This window comes from Notolabrus celidotus, chromosome 8 (assembly GCF_009762535.1).
Source record: "Notolabrus celidotus isolate fNotCel1 chromosome 8, fNotCel1.pri, whole genome shotgun sequence".
NCBI lineage: Eukaryota > Metazoa > Chordata > Actinopteri > Labriformes > Labridae > Notolabrus > Notolabrus celidotus.
Genome location: NC_048279.1, coordinates 15,239,931 through 15,256,312, shown reverse-complemented (window position 1 = coordinate 15,256,312; position 16,382 = coordinate 15,239,931). Strand labels below are relative to the sequence as shown.

At 42.3% G+C, this 16,382-nt stretch overlaps 2 protein-coding genes across 2 annotated transcripts; one reads left to right on the top strand and one right to left on the bottom strand.

Annotated features, from left to right (window-relative positions):
• Window positions 1–2,491: 2,491 nt before the first annotated feature.
• Window positions 2,492–5,981, bottom strand: pcdh20 (protocadherin 20). Its single transcript, XM_034690350.1, is given in 4 exon segments — window positions 2,492–5,201; window positions 5,760–5,825; window positions 5,828–5,926; window positions 5,976–5,981. Coding segments are annotated over 4 exon segments (2,706 nt in total). The 3' UTR covers window positions 2,492–2,666.
• Window positions 5,982–7,108: 1,127 nt separating this feature from the next.
• si:dkey-27i16.2 (regulator of cell cycle RGCC) lies at window positions 7,109–11,081 on the top strand. The gene is made up of 5 exons (XM_034689154.1): window positions 7,109–7,419; window positions 8,332–8,496; window positions 9,102–9,182; window positions 9,856–9,918; window positions 10,474–11,081. The coding sequence occupies exons 1-5, from the start codon at window positions 7,398–7,400 to the stop codon at window positions 10,479–10,481; spliced, it is 339 nt and encodes a 112-aa protein (XP_034545045.1). The 5' UTR covers window positions 7,109–7,397; the 3' UTR covers window positions 10,482–11,081.
• The last annotated feature ends 5,301 nt before the right edge of the window (window positions 11,082–16,382 follow it).

Below are 16,382 nucleotides of genomic sequence, written 5' to 3'. Positions count from 1 at the left end.
TCCAGGGGCAAATCCAGACTTTTTGAAAGGGCTGGCCTAACTTTACATTGATTTATGCAGGGTGGGCGTGAAAACACACAAATCATTAGTATTCATAGACCTTTCAATCTACTGATCACATACTTCAAGTACTTATATTACTCTTAAAGCTCCTGTGAGGAACAATCATTTTGTGTTAATTTTGGCGCCTCCTTTTGGACAAGGCTGTACTTCTAAAGTCTTTGCTGATTATGGGCCATTTATGAGTAAAAATCTTTTTAAGAAATCATATCCGACTCCTTTTTAACTGTCATTTGCAACATTCATTGTTAATCTTTACTGAGAAAAACATATTCAAGGCTGTTTCTGCAGCATGCGGTTTATCACTTATGGTTTCTGCTCAAAACTCCTTCCCCATAGCAGCAGTTTTAGGCATTTACATTTGTTATAGAGTAATAGTTTAGCTGATGGTCTCATTTGCTTTTGGTTGACTAGAAAAATACAGTCTGTTTCATAATCAGTTAAAAAGCTCCTCACAGAAGTATCAAACAGATGTGATATTCCCTGTCCAAAGTAACAGATTAGAGGACCAACAAAAGGAAATGTACCTCAATGAACTGCAAAGAAAGCCTCTGGCAGCCAATCATAGTTTGAGATATGGAGGTGGCATCTGGGGAAATCAATTTTTCAAGGTAGGGCCCCAGGCCACCCCTGGCCACCCATTGGATCTGCCCCTGTGGCTTCCACAGACCATGAATGGCAGGTAAACCAACTTTTGATAAGTCAGAGGCTGCCTTTTGAGCTGCAGTGATAGATATTTGTCAGCCACACTGCAGAAAGTTCCCTTGATGTCATTTGTATTGTTAAATGTCCTGATGTGTATCTCAGGAACTATCTAGTGGATATTTTGGGTAGGTGTTAGCTGTATCTTTGTCCATTTCATTTCATGAAACCCTTTAGCCTACAATCAAACGTTCAGCTTGTGGGGGAAAAAAATATTAAAATGAGCATCACTGTTAGCACAGCCGAGCAGCAATGAAGCAGGGAAGCATCACTGATCTCAGTCGACCTGACTGTGGCAGAGTGAGACATGGTCCTCTGATTCATCTCCACCCTCTGGCCAAAACATCACAAATAAAAGAGACACATTTTATCCTGTGACCAGCAGATGGCAGGCTTTCTCCTGCCACAGCGTTTGTACATTGGCAGGCACATGAAGAGTTTTATCCCTCTATACCACTCATTTTAGAGGGGGGAAAAACAGCTTAACATGATGCATTGAAATACAGTCTGGATGATAATTAGATAAATTGTCAACCAGGTCATAAGTGTCCCTCTGGAACTAAAAGAGGCCTGCTTTGATATTTATTTGTCCATGTTTTAATCTAATGGAATCTGTCTTTCCTTCTTTAATATGTAATTTTGTTATGGAGCTCTTTATTCCCTCTCAGCTAATGTACTTAGCCTCACAGTACAGTAGAACCATGTTAGATTATTACATTTTTCAGCCGCTAGCTCCAAAATCCTCGGAGAAACACCTCTTATGATGTACAAGCCGTGTTCTCCACTAACCAGATTGTTGTACATTGTGTTTAACAGGCTCTGGCTCCTGGCTCTCTTCTTTCCTCCAACACAGGTGTATCTTAAAAGGGTTGTTCAATAGTTTATGATATAAAGACAAAAAAAAAAGAGTTCTTTTGTGAAAGCTAACACAATTAGCCTGGCCTCTTAGAGTAGCTGTGTGTTAATAGATTTGTAAACACATTTTACCCTGACTCATTCATATTTTATGCATCACTTAACCTGATTTAATACCTCAATTGTTCCCCTGCATGCATATTAATGTATCGGTAACACATGAGAGCAACTTCCTTTTGTAAAGATTTCTTTGAACACAGTATGATTTAACTCTGAACATCTGCTATGACAAAAACAAACCTGTTGGGTTACTTTATGCTGTACAGTAGCTTTCTCCCCCCCTGCCTTTTGGGTGCCATCCAGGGTTGTGGGTGAGAAGCGGCGCTATCGGATAACAGGTGTGAAGCTGTGACTTGAGACGGCAGTGTTCCTTCCCTCTGCCGCCTCTCACCTGTCCACAGCACATCTCTGCCTCCTGTGGTTTGTCTCAGAGCTGCTTCTTGAGAGACTTTCATCACCTCCCCACAGCAGGAACATTAAACCATTTTGTGTGTCTAAACACTTTGGACTCCCCATCTCTTAGAGTGGGAAATTTGAGTATGGCCCAATCAGCTTAGTGGACCATTACCTCAATCTTCTTCTCGCTGCAGGGGTCACAGAGAATAAGCCTTCTAGACGATAACTACAAAACTGGTATTTTTGAAATGCATTGATATTTTATGCTTCAATACTGTGCGCAGCACCTGTGTAAACTCCCTGTGTCTATCACACGAAACAACTCTCTTATGATAACATCAAATACTTAAGTTATTAGATCACATTGTATGCATCACGGGGCGCTTAAGCGTTGATGGATCAACTTTATTTCCACAGAATTTTGCAGAATAACTGTTGACAAATGTTGGGTACACTGTATCAGAATAATTCAACAGTAATGATTATTAATATGCAAGAAGCCTTCCACAAATACTCCTATCTTTAATTCAGAGGCTGATACCATCCTTGGAACAGTGTGAGTGAGGATTATACACTTTGCTCGCTTCATTCTGTTAGTCTTCAGAGTAATATTTGTTTTTGAGCCTGAGTGGAATCTCATTCTCTTCGCCGTGCCCCCTCTTCCTCTGTTGTAGACTTCCTCTCCTCTGTTTCAGGTACAAAACAACCGACACCACCAGCAAACATGTGGACGCAAGCATCATACACAGGCCTACTAATAGAGTCAACTGACCTGATGTGGCGTCCTTGGCCTCACAGATAGGGGCCTTTGAAGGGGTTTGACCCAAGTGAGGTGTTCCAGTCCAAGTGGGCGCTCTGTCCAAATGGCAGGGCTCCGTGCTGTCATTAACCAGCAGATTAACCCACACAGTGGTGTAAAGTGGAGCTGGTTTCCCCCCATCTCTAACCACAATGAACAAATGATGCATTCCCAGGTCTTTTTGTAGAAGTTGTTGCTCCACAGTGATATTCCCAGACCTTGAATCGACCTGGAATGGGCAGTCATTCTGAACTGTTTCCGGCGCCACAACAGTGTACGTAATCTCTGAATTTAGCCCTGAGTCCTCATCAATGGCGTAGATCTTTGTAATCATGGTGCCTGCGATGGTTGCTGGAGATACAGTCAGGCATGAGAAGTTGCTGCTGGGAAGAATCACTAAAGGCTGGTTGTCATTGATGTCCTCTACAAAGATAGTCACCCTGGCAGTGGATGTCAAAGTGACCGGGTGGCCGTGATCACTGGCCAGCAGGTAGAGTTCGTAGCGGTCCTGTGTCTCGCGGTCCAAGTTGGTGGTGGAGCGTAGTGTCCCCTGGGTGTTATCCACAACAAAGGGTCCACTGCTGTTAACAACATGCAACTCTGTGTTCCCATTCTTTCCTTCATCTGGGTCTGTCACCCCTACACCTCCCACCTGGGTGAATGGTGGGACATTCTCAGGGATGAAAAAGATAAAATGAGGGGTGAGAAACACAGGTGCATTGTCATTCTGGTCCAGAACAAGAATGGATACTGTAGCCGCTGACTCCAATGGAGGAGAGCCGCTATCTCGTGCAAACACTGTGAGTTTGTGCTCACCCTGCTGCTCTCTATCCAGAGAGGCGGACACAGACAGTTGACCTGTCACCGAGTCAATGTTAAAGATGGCGGGTGTGTGTTTGCCCAGCCTGTAGGTCACCCTCCCATTGTGTCCGCTGTCTGCATCTGAAGCCGAGACCCGGAGCAGTGACATCCCAGGCTGGTTGTTTTCCTCCACCTCCAGCTGATACTGAGACTGCAGGAATTGCGGAGTATTATCATTGACATCTGCCACCATCACCCTGATCACACGCCTGGAGGCAGCGATCACAGACCCTTTGGCTGATCTCTTGTGCATTACCACAGAAATATGATGTTCACTTTTCATCTCAAAGTCTAAGGGCTTTGATGTGGAAAGTAGATATTTACCATTCTGCGGGTTCAAAGTGAAAGGCACCTCGCTCTCAATGGAAAGAGATGAGCCTTTAAAGCTGCTGTCACCCTCCAGCTCTAAAACAGCTAAGACGGTGGGGGGCTGGTTCTCTTGTAACACCAGAGTTTGGTTTTGATGCTCGGCTATGAACCTGATCTTGATCGTCAGCTCTTGGTGCGCCTTAGGGAGCACGGATACAGTTACCTGACTGTCTGCTGGGGGGCAGTGGCGGCTGCTCGCTAACACTTTCAGCAGAAGCTCCTCCGAGTTGTCACTTTGGAGGTCCTGTGTTAGTCTGATGTTCCCTGTGAGGGTTTCAAGGCTAAAGAGCTCCTTGGCCCGCTCAGACACTTTGGGACTAAGGGAGTACATGATGGCAGCATTCAGGCCTGAATCTGGATCTGTTGCTCTGACCTGAGCAACCAGTGTGTTCTTCGGGGTGTCCCCAGGGATGGTGACATTGCGGGGGCTGTCAGGGCTAAAGCTTGGACAGTTGTCATTAACATCTGTCACAGTGACTATTAAAGTTGCTGTAGCACTTAAAGGGTGTGAGCCGCAGTCAGATGCCACCAGCGCCATCTGATAAAGGTCCAGAGTCTCCCTATCCAGAGCCGTTTGCACAACCAGCATGATGACAGACCCATCGCCTTCCACTTTTAAACTGAAAGCTCCATCAGAATCATCCAGGTGGTAATGCAGCTCACTGTTATATCCGGCATCTCTGTCCTGAGCTGTGTCATCCAGTAAGAAACTGGTACCCACTGTGACATCCTCAGACACCCTCAGGTGTATTTCACCATTTTCAAAATGAGGTGCATTGTCATTGATGTCCTCTATGATCACAGGGAACTGAATAAGGTCTCCTGAGGGCCCTACAATAGCATTGTGTAAAATAATGCATTCCTCAGTCTTCGTCTCCTCGGGGCACAGGGCCTCACGATCCATCTTTTGCTCAGTGGTGTAGAAATTCCCTGTGTTTTTGTCCATCCAAAGATACTCCTGGGTCAGGAGCTGGTACGGAGGTGGAAAGTGTTTACTAAGCGACCCGGCCAGAATACCAGGCTCCCGTTCCTCTGGGACGGAAAACCAGACAGAAGAGTCACATGTGATCTGCCAGAGATGAAGCACAAGCAGCAGATTCTGACAGGAAGAAACAAAGTGTGAGCATTTGTTAAAGCACCGTTTTGATCTAGGTTATGATTTTGCACTCTTTTTTTGTTGCACTTGAGACTGACAGAGTCTAGAGGTTTTCCCTGGTGGTGATAAGGTTTAAACTTCATGCCTCAGTGAGCTCTTTTAGCAAAAGCAGGCAGCAGCACAATGAAGGTAATGTGAGGCCTCTTGCTTATCTTCAACCAATTACTCTCATACACAATACAACCAACAAAAAAACAACAAGCAAATAGCAAAGCATGTAATTGGCATAACAAAGTGAAATATAATTTGCATATATTTAGCATTTTTATAAATATTTGACAGTCATCAGTTTTTATTTTAATCTTTAAGATGCTCTGAATAATTTTCCATATGACTCCAAACTCTTAGCTGCTCTATCCGCTCATTTACATCACTTAAAATTGCACATTAAAGAATTAGTTTAAAGTCCATTTGTTGCCTTTTCACTCAATCAGAAACACTGGGACAGCAATCAGACACCACCTGAACTGATCATCCTTGCATTGCTTTTGACCCACTGACCTGTAGCAGTCCAGCCCAGTTCATATTATCAAGAGTCCCATGGCCCATCGCCCTCAAACATGTTACCCAAGATCCCCGGTAGCAAGTGAGCTCTAAGGACAGAAGCTGCAACCTAAACCTGCATAGCTGAGGCAAAATTCATGACATGCCCCTCCTACAGCACTTACCTTGCGTGTCAGAGTGACACAGGAGAAGCCAGGGGAACAACAGGTTTACCTGCATGAGTGGAACACATGTTTTTGTGGCAACTCATGCAATGCTAAAGGATAAAACAAATGAGTAAGCATGAGGTTTATGTATACCTTTCCACTAAACTGTACTGGATAGGATTAATGTGCAAATACCTAATGTGCATACACACCTGTTTTTATTAGCACACCTGCTGTCAGCTGTTTATTGTGCAACTTCATAATCTTTTTGGACAGCATGTGAATTATTGTTCACCCACAGATTTATCATCTGGTACTGTTGTCTTTGTTGTATTTTTTCAGAGGCCTCTAAAACCACACGTATCGAGTTTCTAAAAATAACACCAGTGTAAACTGTGCTTAGATTAATTACTCATACTCCAAATAACGTTGTATATTTAGGTAATTTGATTTAAACATGGGGAAATATGATCTGCCTGATATATTAAAAAGGTTAATATTGACCTTGACAGTACAATACAAGTCTTCTGCACATACGAGCATCAACTCCATTACTATAACAGACTGAACAGGCTTCATCATTATACGTACTCGTGATATATTCACTTTATTATTATTTAAAATTTCGCACTGTGAACATGCAACACTACTTCTTTGAAAATTACATAATATGAGCTGCAGGGTTGAACAGCTGTTCCACAGGGATTAGACTGACATTGCACTTTAGCGACCCCTGTTGACAGAGCAGAGTACTGCACACTTTATAGCAGGGTAACCAGATGCCGTATATATAGGCCTTTAACATTGACTGTATTAATATGTAACATAGCGACCGTTCTTCCGTCAGAACACTTAAGGGCGCTTTATGAATAAGCTAAATTTCCTTCACTTGGACTGGAATTGGGGAGGAAATTTATGTGAAAATTATGTACTAACTAAGAAAAAATGTTATGAATTTTTAAAGATAATTTTAGGATAATTTGACAACCAATTCCCAGTGTGACAAGCCTCTTAGGAAGCACGTTCGTGCGACCATCATCACAGTTTATTATACTTAAATAAAGTTCCATTCAAACTCAGAGTGACTCTTCGAGGTCCTCTGTTAAATCTTAATGCACCAAGCTCTCTGTGCCAGAAACAGAAAACATCCTTATGAATACTAAACGAGTAACTTTAAGAGTCCGCACACACTCTCCTTTTTAATTTGAAAGCATGGGAAACGCTGAAAAGTCTCGACCTGAGTTACGTAACGGTTTATTTCAGTGTGTCTCATTTGCGTGATGGTTTTCCTTTCAACTTTCCGCCCACTTTTTCCAGCTTCAGCAGACTCTGAGGTTTCTCTGCGACATGATAGGCTGCTTCTGTCCGCTTGCTGAACGGATGTGGAGAGCTTTGCATAAAACACTACAGTGCTGCTCGTCAGCTTCAAACTGTTGTGAACTTACTCAGACACACAGCAGACTGTTGGTGCCTTATTCACTGCTTCATCATGTCCTCAGACTTAAACACAGGTGAGTCCAACATCACTTTTTAAATAATAATTCACTGACCTGTAACCAGCTTGTGATGAAGAGGCAGCTAACAACAAACTTGACAGATGCTGTCAAAGATTTTCACCTAACTTTTTTTTATTCTCTGATTTGTTGTTTTATTTATAGATACATTGAAGTTGTACTTTTTTAGTAGATGAGTATCTGTCACATGTTCTATATTTATTTGTATACTTTGTACAGACATTGTTCTCACATATTTCATCCCCTTCACCAACATTTTATCAACACATCTTTTAACAGTGTGTATGTGCCTAAATTGTGCTGTATCCTGTTAATTTTTTTGCATCTATTGCCTCATATTTACCAAAAGGAACTTTTTGTCATCATGTTAGCCTGAAAAAAATAGTGTGATAAAGATGGTGGATAAAGTGAAGTCTGTCCATCCCATGCTGCAATCTGCTGTTTTATGGCAGTATGCTTTTATTGAAGAAAATATTTCATCTCAGCCTAAAGCATAGAACTTGGACTTAAAATGCAATATTTGTTTATCACAGTTTGCAGACCAGTTGTTTTACAGGCTGTTAGATGTTTTATATGCCTTATGGGCTGTTAGTTTTATATTCACACATCAACTTATCGGATACAACCCACTGACATAAACGCCAACTGCAGCCTTTTGCTTTTAGTTTTTATGTAATCAAATTTTTCACCCAGAAGATATTTTTACATTTTGAAAACTCTAAGATATTTGAGCTGTTAATTATATGTTGCTTTATGTCAAAAGTGAACATCTTACATTTAATCAGGGCTAGAAAATGCTATTTTACGGCCCCTCTGTCTCTGCTTTCTGAAATTACTTAAGACCATCTGAACATTTTCCTTCAGTGAAGTAATGTGATTTCTCTCCAACTGCTGTCACATTTTCCACAGACTTCGAGCTGGAGCTGGACGAGCTGCTGCAGGAGTTCCAGGATGTGGTGGAGGAGCTGAAGGCCCCGTCTCACAGCAGAACTCACGTGTACCAGCGGGTTCTTCAGGAGGCCAAAAGCCGCACAGGGCTGGCAGACGACAGCGGGGTAGATGACTCTGACTACGGTGAACGACTTAATGGTCAACCTGAAACGATGTTACTGTTATAGAGATAATGTTTGTGTAGGGGAGAGAAAGGAGACATTATTTATGGAGTCCCCCTGGGTGCTGGTTGAGCTCTTTTATCAGCCCAAACAACGGCAGCTTGACACTTTTAATTTGCATGAAATTAGCAGTACAAGAGGACACTCCCTGTACACTGTTTTTCCTCACAACAATATTGTAACTGTGTACTGAAAGAACTGCAAGTGTGGGTAACTTATCTTCTGTAATTGTCTGATTTTTCTCTTTTTTTGTTGTTGCCGAGTTGTCGACGGTTATGAGATAAAAGAGGTTTTTCTGTTCCTATGCGTTGTCATTATTGAAAGTATTTACCTCCCTAACATTTCAACAAGCAAACCATTAAAAAAGATGACACCTGGGAGTCACTAACAGTGAACATGTGTTTGCCTTCATTTTACTTCACGTTATTCATTATTTGCATCCCTGCGTTGTGTTAAATTTGTCATCATACTTGTGATTGATCATTCTAGCTACATTTCTTGTCTTCTGTTTGTTATCTGCTCTCAACCCCCCTCTGTCTCCCCCTCCTCCCTTCTGTGTCCCCCCAGGCAGTGAAGCTTCTTTGGGAAACAGTCTGAACACCAGCGAGGAGGAGCTTCACACAGCAGGCATCACGCTGGCACCGAAAGGTACTAGAGGCTCCCATCAGCTCCATCTCCATCCAGATAGCCCCTTGTTCTTACAGTGATTGCTATCGCTTCCCTCTGATCACTATCATAGCCACACAAAAACTCTCTACATTAGCCTGGGAGCTCTTTTGTTTTTGCACAACAAAGCCTTGCTGCTGTGACTATGACGTCTCGGCCCCCCCAAAATCTCCTGCAGGGGTTATTTGTGCTGTAATGTAGTGGTAAAAGTGTCTCAGGTGTGTGCAAATGAGCAAGAGTGGGTGTGTTTTTGTTGCATGCAGACACACCGACTACTGTGAAAAGCTCAAAGATGAAAACAAGAGGGTGACCAGAGGTTGCATTCACTCTGTCAGTGTTTACTCCAAATACCTTAAGATGTTTACAACAAAGATTCTGCTTGACTGCATCAAGCAGTCAAGTTTTTGTTTTTTTCCGTGCTTATGATCAGCTTTTACCTGGGTTTGTAGGAAAGAAGCTGAACATTTTTTTGCCTGTCCAAAAGCAGTTTGCTTCATATGTAATTCTGGGACTTGGATTAGTTTTCAGCAACTGCTCCAAAGGAAATACCATGGCACTGAGCCGTATTCCTCCACAAAAATGTTCCACTGCTGTTTTTTCTTCTTTCTCTAATATAGTTTCTCAAATTCCATTTCTCTCTGTCATCTGTCTGCAGCCAAGCTGGGAGACACGAGGGAGCTCGAGAGTTTTATCAACATGTTGGACCAGGAACTTGCAGGTAAGTCTTTAAGAGAATTACAGCCCATATCACTCAATCTTCTCTTTATTCCTTTTCCACTTAAGCTGACAAGGCAGCCGGCTGCAGTGTGTAGTGGCAGAGGAGACACAGAGTGCTTATTGCACAATGAAGCACACAGTGTTTTGTTGGTACCACTTTGTTTTTACCTTGTACTACAACCTCCCCATTACCACATTTATCTCTGAGCACCTCTTGTGTGTAAATGCCATGTCTGGGGACTCAGGTGGGCTATCTACACGACCTTTAGTGATAAAAGCATACTTGACTACATGAGCATCACGATCCCACTATCAGCACTAGAGCAGTTGTATGAACCACACATGCATGGCCCTGAGTTTGTTCACAACCCAGAAAGAATACACAATAAATCCACTGATCTCATCAGGTCCCGACACAAAGAGAATTAATGCCTAAAATTAATCCTAATCCCCATCCTACACATCTTTATGAAGCTAGTAACATCATGTTTATGTTTATTAGCTGCATTTTCTCTTATTCATGTACCTGGCTTACAAATTCTTCCTTCCTTTGCAGAGATGTGAACAGAGTGAGAATGAGCCCCTCATCTGGACAAGGGGGAGAAAGAGGCAGGGGGGTGACATGGCCCAGCAGACTGGCAGATCCACACCAGAGCAGATCTGAGGGCGCAAACGCTCCTCTGGCTGCTGCAGGGGGAAAAGGTTAACATCAAAAATTAAAACGGCACTCCATTCCAAAAATGCAAGAAAACCCATCAGACCCCTGGCGACGCTGCGTTCATCCGGCAAGGCAACATCCCTCAGCATCGGATCCAAGATGTTCGACTGACTCCCTAAACAAGCAAAGCTTCCATCTGTCCGGGAAGAGAAGGAAAACGCTGCCTGGAGTGTAGAAAGCATGTTCATGCCACATTTAAAAATTCCCACAGGAACTATGCCAGTTAAAGGGCCCTAAACCCTCGGTGCCATATTTTTTTTAAGGAGGCAGATCTTTGTTCCAAATTGCAAATGGCACTTTAGATTCTAACTTATTGCAAGTCCAAGGGGTTGAAATCTGCTTATGAGTTGACGTCTCTGGTGTACAGTTCTTGCTTATATCATTTTTTTAATATGAATTGTTGTACAGATGACTGCACATATAAATAAAGCAACATTTTGATACAATTTTGTTGAATATTTCATTTTTAAAACTACAGATTCAGTGCAGAGAAACTGATGCCCTTGCAGCCACATTTGATTCCATACACTCATATACAATGTTAAAAGCCTTTCACTTTCCTAAACCACACTCCTGACGGTACTGACAACAAATTATCCTTAATGTTCCTGCACCTCCATTGTGCCCTGAAATGACTGCCTTTACTGTCATGTCACAAGTCTCAGGAGCCATTCACCCATTCTTGTTTGTTTGTACCTCTGCTTCCTGTCTGCCTGTTCTGATGAAGCTCTGAGTTTCACTTCTGCCCTCGAATCAGTTAAACCACAAATTTAGCTCAAACACCATGTGAAGACAGCTGAAGAGGAAGTGCGTCTGTTGTTATGCAAGGAACAATGATCATTTAGATCTTGGGCTGTGATTCTTTGACTCCTATTTATCTTATTCCCTTAAATCCAGGCTTTGAACAGAAGGTGGGAAACTGCTCTGCTTTGTTTGAGTCTCTTATAATAGAGCATCGTCGCAGTTACCAAGCTGTGACTGTCCATCATGTCTTTGTTTATATTCCGCTGTCATTTCACAGCAGTATAGGTCTACCTAGTTTCATCCATTCAAAGTCGTCTCTTCCCTTTTTTAAGCAACACTGCTGGGAAACAGTACCAGACAGGGCTGAGGTGGATTTCGTGGTTGTAACATGTGATTTTTCACTTGTGACTTATTTTACATTGAGTGACATCAACTGCATAATCCAGCTGAAGTATGCAAAATTATTTTTAGCATGCGGAAGAGCTGTCAGATTTGAGTTGCAGATGAGGTTAGACGAGGACCTACAAGCAAGAGTCAGGAATCTCTGAAATATTTAGCTACACTTTATTGTCAGCACACACACGACTGTGGTTCAAGGGTGATGTAAGCCAAGGAAAAGTTTTGCCTCCTTTGAAACAGGCTTGTCAGGGATTGGCGGTTTATTGAATTGACATTGTTTTCTCCTTAAAAATCCCAAGCCAGCTCTCTGATAAGACCTGTCACCTGTACCACCAGCCCTTGTAATGCATTATAGACAGACTGCTTGGGTGGAGCTGCTTTCTGACATCCAGTCATTCACTGAGGCCAAAGGAAGGAAGTCCAGACATTCACGGCTGTGTTCCTTGTCTGTTTATGCCTCATTAAAAGACAGTTTGTTCAGAAAGTTCACTGTACTGAATCCTAGCCAAGTATTTAACCCCGCTGACTGGGACTAAAGCAGCCCCTGGTCTGTGGAGAAAATGGGGATGTAGTGAGAGCAAATGAGCTTAAAATTTGACGTTACGGCAAAGTAAAGAAGAATAGTGGGAGCATAAAGAGACCAAAAGGAAAACTGAGAATGTTCAAACAATGGGGAAATCCACAGGGGGGGGGTGTAGAGTAACCTGCTCCTCCTGTGTTGTCTGTTCCACTTAGAGAAAGGCAAAGATGACTGATTGAGGCCACAGCTGTTCAGGATAGTAACAAACAAAGTTGGCTTTGACATGATGGAACTTCCCTCACAAACGAAGGGCACATCCTGTTTTCAGAGACTGTAGGCAAGGAATTGCAACAATGCAGGAAATGTGACGGTGTAGCAGAGATGAAACAGAAAGGCATATGATTACATATCTTTCTTTTGTGTGTCCCGTGGTGGTTTTGTTACAATATGTTTCAGATACTGTCTAGTACTTGACATTGCTGCCACACTTACCTGTTCTAATCCACATTGTCATTTCTCCGTACACGAAAAGCCAATGGCTTTTAATCATGCTGTATGATTTTTATTAGATTGCTCTTCAGCGGGATCTTAGTGTAATATATCAGTTTGTCTTATGGGAACACCTCCCCATTGTTTAGCTAATTACAATGAGACCAGTATTTGATTGGCATCGCAGCAAAGTAGGCGGCCAATATGTCAGCCATTCGCCTTGTTTAGATAACAGACAGAGTAAATGATGAATGAACTGGCTTCATTAGATGGTAAATTAGAATGAATAGATATTATGATGAGATAGTGAACGGTCTTGAGAGATGAAGACTTCATAAATATGTTTCACCCCTTTAGGCCGTCACCTATAGACTCAGCCATTGTGGTAATAAATGTCACAAGGACTTAAAATCTCTACACACAATACTGGTTTGTTTTAAGCTAGTTAGAAAGCTAATGAAGATGTAATTGAGTATAGCAGGAAGGAGACACTTGTTATTATCAGACAATGAGTAAATGAAGCAGAGATATGGCCTGTGCAGCGAAGCTATCATGGCCAAGATGAGTTGCAGCATGCAGAGCACGCAGTCTTCTGTCGTCTGCCTGATGAGAGACCGGAGTGACGCCTCTCCCCTGAGAGCCCCCCAAATGGCCCAGGCTAACAACGCTCACCCAAAGAATGAGCTGGCTCAATCACCCAACATACATACACATACACACACACCTACACACACAAAACCAAACCGCCAACACAACCCAACACACACAAATACACACTTGAATTGTCAGATTCTGACTGGGTCTTACATAACTGAGGCCAGTCCCTGAGCCCGGATCAAGGACTCAGATCACTGCTTTGTTATTCTTGCAGAACTCGCCAAAGGCAGAGCAGAGAGCTTGGACCATAAAAGGCTTTAGTGTGTACTGTGAAATAAAATCTCTCCTTTGACAACACTTCATAGCTGTGTGAGATTTCTCTTTAAACCACAAATACCATGCTCAAGATCATTCAGTTGTTTTGATGGTGTGACATTAGCCATGCTATGCTAGCAGTTCCCCTCTGGGAGGGTAACGTTAGTCTTTTGGTTGGGTATCTTCCCGACGTCTTGGACCCCCCCCCCCCCCCACTGAAATTTGCAAATTCAACACTGTGGTTTTGAAAGAAATGTGTTAACCTCTTATGAATCATTGTCTTATTTCCTTTAGACATCGGATATCCCCCCTAATACATTTTTAATGACTGGGTACCCCTAATTTCTCAAGGGTATCATCCTGGGGTCACAATATAGTGTAGTATTACATTGAACATTGTATTTTTTACCCTACCATGATGAACGTCACTGCTCTCTATGTTTGGTAAGTTAGTGAATACTAACTCACTGAACTTCAGAGCCAAAGTGGTGAAACTGGTCAACAACTTACCAGCTAAATGCCTGCAATGTAGCATAATAAATGTGTGCCTAGCATGCTGATGTTATCATGTAGCCCACAAAGTGCTGACATGCTTTAACACAGAGCTGGCAGTAGAAACATTTGTGCACTAATTAAACAGTGTACATAAATGAGGCAAATTCAGCCAGATTAGCATTTTATGTGTTTGTTTACTCGTTAACTTGTTAAAATCGAGCCCATTGGCCTGTTTTTATTTTTTGCAGTGTTTACAGAAATTATTGTTGTAAACAAACCATTTTAACAGCATCAGAAAATAGTCATTTCAACCACTTTGTGATTTTAAAGTGTAATTAGGCTAAAATACTCAGTTCACTCAGATATGGAAAAAACTGCTACTCTCACATTCTAAAGTCATTACAGCAAAGGAAACATTTAAATGTCTTGTTTGGACTTTTGAGGTTGTTGACGTACATCCAAGTCTCAACCTATAACCATGTCATTTCCTGTTTTGCTCCCTGATTCTCCAGGCTTCATTGTATGGGAGAGGAAACCATTGCAATTACTTTCAGAGGAGTTCATTCCAAAAGAATGTGACTCATCCAGCCTTCCCTGGACTTCAAATGAGCCATTACATCACTGCTGACAGGGGATTTCTTGACGCCACTTCACCCTTCCTCTTTCAAGTCAGACAGGCAATTTACTAGAATTCATTACTGAAACTCAAGCAAATAATGTATAACAAATCAAAGGGCTCGAATACATTCAGAACTCCAGTTTTGCATTGCCACTGTATTTTAAATCATGTTCAAATTAAAGCCTGGTTATGTACTGTGGGAAAAGGGTGAAAATATAACCTGTGAAGATGTGGATGCATGAATAAAAGTGACAGTGAACATAGTTTTAGCAAATGCCATGGGCTACCTAGTGGGCAGGAAAAGCCGGGTTTTAATGTAGCTGTCTTTCACACCAGGAGGTCTCAGTGCATCTTTATACTGTGAGAGTGTTCCAGGGTGACATAGTTTTAATATACTCTGTGAATTTAAGTATTTCAGTGACATGAAGCACTTTTTTTACAACCCAAATAGAAGCTTTGAATGTGTTGCAGTGCTGGGTGTAAGAAAAGGCTACAATTTGACTATACTTTGAACTCTGTGTTTAACACTGAAGGCTGGATGGCCCGAGATTCTGTGATAATTCAAATGAGAGTTTAAAATATTCATATTTAAAGACGTTTGTTGAAATTTATATGAGATTAAATGTTTATTACAATTTTGGATTAAATATTTACAGCATGAGTCTGTTTGTGCAAAATTTCTGATGCAAACATGTGTTTTGTTTCTTAGAAAAATTGGAGAATTCACTGTACAGGACCAACATTTAGGCCTCACTGACAAATGAACATCTCTGCCTCTCGGGGTAAAAAATAGGCTTAACTTCAAAGGATGTTTCAGGAGGAAAAAAATAGTGCAGATTTTTTTTGGAGTGAGCTCAGATATTGAAGTCAAACTTGCAGTGTATTTGATCTGAAAGATCTGTGAAAAAGCCTGGTGGCCTGGATTAGCACTTAAGATCAAATTGGTGCCACTGAGAGTCATTGTAATGTGATCTAAGTGATAAGATACTTTGGTGGAAGTCCTCTGGGAGTCTTCTGCAGTCTGTGCCGCAGCAGTAGCAGTGCAGGCCGGCAAGTTCAGACACCAAAGATCCACTGACGCAACCCTCCCCTGCCACCAGTAACCCACATCTGAGAAAGGCATTAGTGGACTGCCATCTGATGGTGAACTCTAGCTGATGCAACTGGGAGATAGCACCCAGCTTGGCCTCAGCCGGCAAGGAACAACTGCAAAATAGCTCTGAATCTGCAAGATAACGCTGTGAATTATGTGAGACGTACAGCACAAAAAAGCATTGTAGAAGTTGTTAAAGTTTTTGAATCCCACACTCAGAAGTGGACCAACCAGCAGAAAAAAATGAGCCGTCAACCAGCGTCTTGTGGTAACAGGGATTTCTGGACAAGAAACAGGATAGATACAGTGTAGAGTCTCAGAATGTGCTTGTTTCCTGCTGTTGTTACTTCCCTCACACACACTGGGAGCATACACGCTTTGGTCTCAGCAGCCTCAGTGGTATCTCCAGGCCATCCATCTTACACAGGCCAGATCATTATGTAGTCGACAAGCAGCTTTAGGCTGGAGGCAGGTGG